This window comes from Labeo rohita, unplaced genomic scaffold (genome assembly GCF_022985175.1).
Source record: "Labeo rohita strain BAU-BD-2019 unplaced genomic scaffold, IGBB_LRoh.1.0 scaffold_301, whole genome shotgun sequence".
Classification (NCBI taxonomy): Eukaryota; Metazoa; Chordata; class Actinopteri; order Cypriniformes; family Cyprinidae; genus Labeo; species Labeo rohita.
In genome coordinates, this window is record NW_026129219.1 from 1 (window position 1) to 10,336 (window position 10,336).

The following is a 10,336-nucleotide window of genomic DNA, read 5'->3' on the forward strand; positions in this document are numbered from 1 at the left end:
TAAATTAATGCTCAATGTAAATGCAGATACCTGTAATAACTTGAAAACAATATGGCAGAAGGATTTGGGGATCAATATTCATGATAATGACTGGCTAAATATCCTAGCTAATGTGGGTAAGAACATAAGGGAAGCAAGGGGAAATTCATCCATTACAAAATAGTACATAGATATTATTATACACCATCTAGACTTTACAGGATGGGGATAGCTGGAAATAGTCTATGTTGGAAATGTAAGGAAGAAGAGGGCACTTATTTACATATGATTTGGGAATGCTCCTTTGTTCAGCAATTCTGGCATAAAATTGTGAGAATACTTGAAGAGGGTTTGGGCTTTAATATACCTGTAGAACCACAATTATGCCTTCTTGGAGATAAATCAGTTGTACCTAATGTAGAAAAACACACATTTACCCTTATTAAGACTGGTTGCATCACAGCTGCCAGGATGATTTTACGAAATTGGAAATGCCCCAAAACCCCTGATTTAAAAGATTGGACTGATGGGATGATTGAAATTGCGTCATATGAATGCATGTTGGGAAGACTGCAAAATGAGGGAGGAATTAAGAAAGCATGGGATAACTTTTGGCAGCGTATAAAAATGGTGTAATGATCAGGACCCCCACTGTTTAATTTCCATGTACTTTTATTTTTGTTTTGTTTTATTGATGGTGACTGATTGGGAAGGGGAATATTGAATACTGTGACAATGTATGAAGTTTTGACTGTTGAACAATAAAAAAAGTTGAATTATAAAAAAAGAACCATGGTATCCCTGTTCTTAATTGGCCAGCAAACTCGCCTGACCTTAACCCCATAGAAAATCTATGGGGTATTGTGAAGAGGAAGATGCGATATGCCAGACCTAACAATGCAGAAGAGCTGAAGGCCTATCAGAGCAACCTGGGCTCTCATAACACCTGAGCAGTGCCACAGACTGATCGACTCCATGCCACGCCGCATTGCTGCAGTAATTCAGGCAAAAGGAGCCCCAACTAAGTATTGAGTGCTGTACATGCTCATACTTTTCATTTTCATACTTTTCAGTTGGCCAAGATTTCTAAAAATCCTTTCTTTGTATTGGTCTTAAGTAATATTCTAACTTTCTGAGGTACTGAATTTGGGGTTTTCATTAGTTGTCAGTTATAATCATCAAAATTAAAAGAAATAAACACTTGAAATATATCAGTCTGTGTGGAATGAATGTATACATTATACAAGTTTCACTTCTTGAATGGAATTAGTGAAATAAATCAACTTTTTGAAGATATTCTAATTATATGACCAGCACCTGTACATTATTCCTTATTTGTTCAGCTCAGCAAAATATTTAAACTCACCACAAGGAGGCATAATTCCTCAAATTATATATAAGGCTGAACCTTATGAAGAACCTGAAACATAAAGAGAAACACAGACTATACAGTATACTTCTAGAAAGCCCTGTTAAAATATTCTCCCTTTTTAACTGCAACAATGGAAAAGTGGGTGATTATTACTCTTTTCTTCACAGCTCATGGATTTGGTAAGAACATTATTTATCGTTAACATGTTATCTGTGTGAGATACTCAATGTAAACACATGAATAAATGGTAAATCTATTTTCCAGTGTGCTGGGGACAAGACAAAGTTGAACAACCCTCAAGACAAATGACTGCAAATGAATCAGCTCAAGTTACTCTACTGTGCAATTACTCTGCCAGCAGTTATACTACTAGTACTTATCTTTACTGGCACAAACAACTATCAAACAGATCACCGACGCTCATTCTGAGTGAATTTACAATTGGCAAAGGCCCTACTGAGGATGAATTTAAAGATAGATTTTTTGCAACACTGGACTCCACATTAAGAACAGTTCCACTGATGATCAAGGATGTGCGTGTGTCTGACTCTGACTGCTGTGTACTACTGTGCTCTGCAGCCCACAGTGACTGAAACACACTCAACACTCATACAAAAGCTCAGGGAGACACATTTCAGAGGATAAAATATCCAAGCACACTTGAAATCTTTGTTCACAAATTTGCATAAAGCTCCCATATTTCCACAAAATTGGAATGACCTGCATTTTTATCACCTGTCATTTGCTTTAAAAAATAAAAAAAAAAATAATCAAAGACTAAACATTTCACATTCTAAAGAACCCATTTTCCCCCAAATTCAGCATATTAATTTTTTAACTACACTAAATGTGGTTTAAATTTCTGATAAATTACTGACAGTACATAAATAATCCCTTTCAAAAGTGTTGATCAATTTGGATTATCCTGAAATTATACTCTAACCCACTGACCACCTGACTTGACTGTGTTACATCATATTAATCTTAATACACACTATTATAAAGGATGTTTTAACCATATTCCTGTCACTTTTGGTGACTGTTGTCAGTTATACTGTGCTAACTGAATAAGTGTTCAGTACCACCAAAAATAAACTGCAAACCTAAATTCTAAACAGAAAATCCCCTCTGATAATCTAGTTTATGAATTTTAAGAACTGTAACATTTATGAGGAAGTAGTCCAGATCAAATTCTGTATATTGAAATCTAAGTATTTATATGACAGAATTAGTAAGGAACCACAAGAGTACTGTGCAATATATCGTCATAAATAGTTATGACACAATATAAATAGTTATAGTTGATGACTATGAACATGAAAAATGATCTAATCTGCTTTTTCACAGAGCTCTCTGGATGAGGTGGGGTTTAAAGCACTGATATCTGATGTGATCTTCTTAAACTTCAAGTCTGTTAGTGTGAGAAGAAACACACACAATGATTCTTCATTCTGTCATTCTGCTTTCTGCATTTGCATGGAAGTATTGAAGTGTTCTGTGATTTGCATCTATGTATCCCCTAATATTCTATACTGCATTTTACACTGACATGTCTAAACTAAAAAAATGTATTTAAATACTGGCTCATAAAAGATTTGATCTATTTTTGCAGATGCAACATATGGAAATAAAATTAAACCAACCAAAATAGAGGAGTTTGCTGATGAGGGTTCAGGTATTAAATTAATTAACTATCTTTACTGGTACCGTCAGTGTCCTGGATCAGCTCCTGAGTTCATTGTGCTCATCACAGACATTGCAAAACAAGCACATGAGCCTAATGCAGATTCCAGATTCACTGCCAATGTCACCAAAAATAAAGAAAACCATGACCTCAGGTAAAATACTCTTTGATACCAAAGCTAAGGAAAACAGATACTGTAATATGACTGAATTTAACCCAAATATTTATTTTGATGTTGGCAGGTGCAGTGGCTGCAGACCAGAATGGCTGCAGTCATCAGTACAGAAGGAAAGTCTGTGACACTGAGCTGCTCATATGATACAAGGAGCAATTATGTTACACTTTACTGGTACAGAGAGCATCCTAATAAAGAACCCCAGTATTTAATGTGGAAAGATGCTCGTGACTATAGTGGTACTGGGACCCCCTCTGATCATCGCTTTCAGTCGACTGCATCAGAAACATCCACTGAACTTATTATTACTGGTGTAACTCTGTCAGATTCAGCTCTCTATTATTGTGCTCTAAGAGTTGGAGCCCAGTGATATAAAGTCTATGTGAAAGTCTATTATGAAGTCTATGTGAACAAAAACTCAAATTCATTCTTCTCTTTGAAACTGAACCACATCAAAACCACAATCTGCGATTCACATAAATTGATAAATTAGGTGGAAACACCTGCATCTGAGTTTGATAAGATTTATTTTTCAGAATATGTAATGTTAAAAAATAGATGTTTGTGTAAGCATTTTGACACTTGCAGACTACATAGTAAATTCAAGACATCATAAAAAAAAAACTGAGGTTCCTTCTGGGGCAAAAACAGTTAGTTTCTGTAACTTTCTTTACCTTTCTGTAACTAAGACACAATGTCAAAGTGGGTGTATAAATGGCTGAATATATTCTTTTATGCACAACAAAAAAATGACTGCAAAGCCATCAAATGATTTGGTTAAATTACCTCCCAGCATGTCTCACAAGATGTGTCCCAAACTTCAGGCATCCGCAGTGGAATGCAAGATAATTATTTTTCATCTTCCATTTTTATTATAGACATTTTTGTGGCAGCTTCCCAGGAAGTGGCAATTTTGTTCTCTTGAACACATAGGATGGAAGCAGTCCTTTAATTGCTAATTATTTATGCAATATTCCAGTTTTTCATAGTAAATTCACAGCTTGAGATGGAAACATAGCTATGCCTAACTTTCATTCAGAATAGAATTCAAAATTAATCTGTTAGAAATACAAATTCAGCACTGGGGGCAGCATCCTTCAACAGTGCATCAACATTGTTGTGAGGATTTAAACTATTAAACTTTTCTTCTCAGCAAAGAACTTTGGTAAGAAAGATCATTATTTATCACACTTTACATATCTTGTTAATTAATTAATTATAATTATAATTATAATTAATTATATAATGTATGTATATTATAAATAATTAAATCTATTTTCCAGTGTGCTGGGGGCAAGACAGAGTTGAACAGCTTTCAGGAGGAATGACTGCAAATAAAGGAAATCCAGTCACTCTACAGTGAAATTATTCTACCACAACTACAAATGCATATATCTTCTGGTACAAACCAAATAGGTCTACCAAACAGAGCACCAACATTCATGCTGAGTGAATTTACAATTGATAAAGGAGCTACTGAGGATGAATTTAAAGAGAGTTTTTCTGCAACACTGGAATCATCAAGAACAGTTCCACTGAAAATCAAAGTTCCATTGTCTGACTCTGCTGTGTACTACTGTGCTCTGAAGCCCACAATGACTAAAACACACTCAACACTCATACAAAATCAGAGCTACATATAGAAATAGATAATAACTTTTGTGCCAGACCCCCTCTGCAGTCAGTTAGTGGTAAAATCACAGGAAAATACAACATCTTACAACAACTTTCACACTCAGTGTATACTTGGAATGAACTCACATAAAGTCACATAAATCTCAAAGCATCACAACGATCAAAAACATTTGAAGATCAGCTTCTTAACTCTTCAGATTTAAATACATACATGTATGCACTGGTGACCTGAATCTACTGTAAATCTGGAAATAAATATATTGTATTTGTATTTTTCATAGACAAAATGGTATGCTAAATAAATATATTTACTTTAACATTTATTCATTTAGTGAACACTTTTATCCAAAGTAAGAGGAATACAATTCATCTTTAGGAGAAAAAAACAACAACAACGTTTAAGACAGTTTCAAAATAGTACAAATGTAATTTCTTGCAGTTGCAAAGGCTTTCCTCTAACCAATGGCAGAACAAATGACGGTATTATCACACAGAAAGCAGGAAGTGTGAAACTGCAGTCTCACAGTAACACAGATCTACAGCTCAGAGCACAGACAACATTAATACACACCTGATCTGACCTAGTCAACATGGAAAAACACCTATTTCTCATTTTAATTCTGACTTCAGGTAGATTTTTGACTTTTTTTTTTTTTTTTATCACAGTGGTGTTAATGAGATGTGTTGACATACTTCTGTATAACTGGAATAACAAATTATTTTTATTGCTTTGCTTTAGGTGTGATGACTGCAGACCAGATTAGGCCAAATAAAGAAGAAATTGTCGTAAAGGAAGAGGAGACTGTGGCCCTCAGCTGCTCATATACAACAAGCAGCAGTTATTTTTATCTGTACTGGTACAGACAGTATCCTAATGGAGAACCTCAGTATTTAATATATAAGTATTCAGGTGGTGGAGGTGGGAGTCCCTCTGATCCTCGTTTTCAGATGACTACATCACAATCATCCACTGAACTCACTATTACTGGTGTAACTCTGTCAGATTCAGCTCTCTATTATTGTGCTCTAAGAGCACAGTGATACAAAGTCTATGTGAAGCCGTACAAAAACTCAAATTCATTTTTCCCTTTGATCTTAAACCACATCAAACCCACAATCTAAAATTCACACAATATAATTAAACTTGTGGAAACACCTGTGTGTGGTTACTGAAATGGTAATGAACAAAAAACACAATATAATAGAATATTTCTTGAATTAAAGGACATCACAACCATTTTGAAAGACTTTTCTAAACATCACATTATCATCATCAATATCTCCTCTGCAAAATCCTTGTATGTCTGAATCTCTTAAAGAAAGATTTACTCTCAAAGTGAGACCCTTCATTTGATGCAAACTAACATCCAATAAATGTCATTCTACTTATTTATTATATTTAATTAATTCTAACATTTGTTGCACTGTTTGTGAATTTTGTCAGAATGACCAATTTAATTTAACTAAATCTCAGCAACTCACCACAAGGAGGCATCATTACTCAAATAACTCTTATATAAGGCTGAACCTTATGAAAAAAATATTCTACAATACTGACACTTCATTGTCAAAACAAATCAATTTCTTTCACTCAGTCAGGTGTATTTAGATACTGTGGTATAGTCAGGCTCCTCCTTCTGTTTGTAAATGTGTTCAGTGTAACTTTAGCAAGAGACACTGAAGCAACAAAAGGGTTACAACTGCTGTTCTACTGTTCATTCATTGATGTGTTCATTCAGTTGAGTTTAATTTAGCACAGCATATTTATAATATTATGATGGCACACTGGCAAACATATTTCATGTTATTTATCTCATATTTCTTGGGTAAGTAGATTTTAAACACTTTTCTTAAATGTTAATTTGAAAATGATTAAAATAACTCAACTGGAAAATGGTTTTCTAAATTCTAGAGTGTAAATCTGAGGATGCTGTCCACCAGAATATGAGAGTTCAAACAGCAGATGAAGGTGCAGCTGTAATAATCAATTGTTCATATACAACCACTGATTCAGGCCCAACTCTCTTCTGGTACCAGCAAAAAGTAAATGGATTCCCAAAGTACATGCTGAACAGAGTTGCTACTTATGGAAATGATGAAGAAGAGTTCAAGAAAAGATTTAATGCAAGTCTGAACACACAAACAAAAACAGTTCCACTGACAATCCAGGATGTGCGTGTGTCTGACTCTGCTGTGTACTACTGTGCTCTGAAGCCCACAGTGACTGAAACACACTCAACACTCATACAAAAACACCACTCTCTGACACTGACAACAAATGCATAAATATAATTAACAATTACAAAAAAATATATATTATATAAATATAATATATTTTTATCACCTGTCATTTGCATAAAAGAATAAATAAAGTTTATACACATTTCAAAGAATCAATTTCTCCCCCAAAACAGTAAATATTCATTTTTTGAATGAATATTAAGAATTTTAACAAGTAAAAAATAAATAAAGATCTGAGGATAAACACATTTCAAAGAATACTGTGCAATTAAATAGTGATGACACCCTATAAACAAAACAGTAAATATTGTAATTTTACATTTTTCTGTATTTTTTCACAGTATTTTACCTTTTTTTCATTATACGATGAAATACCTGTTGTTTTACAGATATTTTCTGTATTTTAAATTTCCACCATTAAATTTACAGATAATTGTTTGTATTTTGATATTACATACATTTTCTGTTTTTAAAAGGAAATTTTCTGTATTTTTACAGAGTAATGTGTAATTTAACATAAAATCTCATGTAATAATTACAAATTATTTCTGTAAAAATAAGAAAAAATTGAACCACATTATCATTTAGTCAAAGTGTTTTTATTACCATTGAAGTTTGTTAATTATGTGAAGGTTAATGTGAGGTTTTAAGGTCAAATAATAGTATTTGTACATACAGTAGCCTACATGTACTGTTAATTGTTTTAAAATACTTTTACTACTCTTTTAACCTTGTCTTGCAAATATTTGGTGTTGTTTTCTGTCATGGTAGCTTTAAAGAGTGTGTGTACGCGCGCGCGCCCGCGCACAATCCGCTCATGAACGCAGATTCAAATTTGCCGCTAGTTTAGCTCCGCCCACGACGGTTGGCTGAGTTGTTTCTGTATTGGACAACAAGGATGGGACGGCGCGCGGGAATGATTTGAATGTATTTCAGTCCATCCATTCGGAAATGTGTGAGAAAATAACGCGCTCTTTCTTCAGTGAACCTGTTTCACCAACTACAACAAATTCGGACAATACTACAGCAGACAACATGCCCGCTGAGGTGAGTCCTTCATACAACATGCAAACGATATTTTTATAGTGTAGCTGCGCATTTGTGTTATTTGGTTTTGAAGCTAACGTTAGCATTTCTAAACAAGTTTTAGTAAACTTGTTATTCGTATCAAAATCCGTTCGAGTGTATATAACGTTAAAGTGTTTGCTTATCCGGAAGTTCCTGGCAGTTTTTCAAACTCTTAAAACGCGGGACATTTTGAAACGCTGAACGTGGCGAACGTTACCTAAGTTATATCAAAAACGTTTTTAGAGCGAATTCAGTAGGCTGTTCACTTTATTGATTATGAATATGAACGCAGCATGATAACGTTAAATCGCGAGGTAGGCGCTTTCCCCCTTTTATATTCTCCTGTACATATATATATTTTTAAAAGTACTCAGAATTTGGTCCTCCATTGTCACTAATGTGTTAAGTGTTTTGTAATGGTTTTCTATGGGAAAACGCTCAATCTTACTTGCAATTAAAAAGCGTTGCATTCACATTCTGGGCGCATTTGCTTGCCTACATCTATATTATGCACGTGTAAGTACATATTTTTGTCTTATAAGTAATAATAATTGTTATAATCTTTGTGTTCTGATTAGGAATGAAACGCACATCTTGAGTCCCGAGGCTGAGTAAACTGTCATTACATATGGGATCGTTGAAAACTGCATCCATCCTGGACAGTTACACTGCTACTGTAGGTAGTAATATGATGCAGCTAAGTCAAAGTAAGTAATATAAGTTTACTTTATATAAATTGAGCTAAAGTCACATGGTGGACCAAAACATCACTGTTAACCTTTCCTGCTCAGTTTCCAGATCATTGTCTCAGTATAGGCTGTAATGTCTGAATGAAATACAAAGTATTAAATTATTATTATTATTTTTTGTTTCAGGTCGCTTGGAAAGACTGTGGAGATCTACAGCAGATAAGCATGGCAATTCAGGTGTGGAACTTTGGTTATTATTGATAATATTATTATTATTATTATTATTATTATTATTATTATTATTATTGTTAAATCTGCCATATGATAATACAACAAATTCTGTATTTTCTTTTCATGTAGCTGTTTGTTTCTTTCTTTTTAAAATGTTTTTTTGTGTATAATTTTCAGTTTCTATGTGGTAAGGGGTGAATAAATTAACCATCAGTGTAATTAAAATCACTGTAAAAGGCTGCATGAAAAGATGTCTGTGAATTTTATTGTTTGACAATCATTGTCATTTTATGCAGAAGCAAAAGTTTATAGTTAAACCCTAGTGTTACCTTTATGCTTTCTACATTACATTTGTGAATGATCAGAATGTTGGTACACCCACTTAGATGCATTTTATGCCTCAACAGATCTTGGACTCCAAAAGTGATTTGCAGAAGACATCTTGGAATGCATGGGGGTGAGTAAAACGAGATCATTTTCATCTTTTGGGTAGGGCTGGGTATCGTTTTTTGATACTTTTTTTTAGGCACTCACCAAATTGCCTCAACTATTGAGTATCAAAAAATGTCTCGTCGTTGAAAGTATTAAATGTCAGAATGCTTTATGTGCCCAAATCAAGTGCTGGTCACTGGCTGTGGCAAGGCATCAAGGGCTTTAAAATGCAGGAACCAGCATTGAAATCAAAGTATTGTTATAGATATTGAACATTTTTTAATGTTTACATTAATTTTTGGATTAACTAGGACCATTAAAACATGTCATTTGGGCCTAGAGTTTAAAATAATTGGGTCTGTCATTCAGAAACATGGCTTTTCATATTACTGCTATTGTAGTGACACACGTCTCTCCCTTTCATTCCAGCTGGATTTTCTGACGGTTACTGCTCCCATCTCTGAACAGAAATGCCTTGCTGAATGTTGAATGACCATCAACTCAACCTTGCCAAGACAGAACTGCTCATGTTTTCAGCCAGCCCTTGGTGTTACAGTGGACACATATGAACTTCATTGACCACATTGCAGTGGCCCCATCCTGCAGATTTGCCCTTATGGGGCATGCAACAGAACTGCTTGTCCAAGCTCTTATTTTCTCTAAACAGGACTACTGTACTTCTCTCTTAGTAGACCTTCCAGCAAGTCCTACCATGCCTCTGCAACTAATCCAGCATATGGCACTGAGTGGAGTCTTTAATGAGTTGAAGAGAGTGACGTCACACAAATCATCACTTTGCACTGGTTGCCAGTAGCCGTTCACATCACATC

The 10,336-nt window shown here is 34.5% G+C and overlaps 1 long non-coding RNA gene and 1 gene segment (V, D, J or C); both read left to right on the forward strand.

The window, feature by feature from the left end:
- Window positions 1–5,435: 5,435 nt before the first annotated feature.
- Window positions 5,436–5,886, forward strand: LOC127160241 (T cell receptor alpha variable 26-2-like). The segment is given in 2 exon segments: window positions 5,436–5,475; window positions 5,585–5,886. Coding segments are annotated over 2 exon segments (342 nt in total).
- A 3,129-nt stretch (window positions 5,887–9,015) lies between these two features.
- Window positions 9,016–10,035, forward strand: LOC127160234 (uncharacterized). The gene is made up of 3 exons (XR_007826674.1): window positions 9,016–9,080; window positions 9,482–9,531; window positions 9,936–10,035. It is a non-coding gene; the product is annotated as an uncharacterized LOC127160234 (long non-coding RNA).
- The last annotated feature ends 301 nt before the right edge of the window (window positions 10,036–10,336 follow it).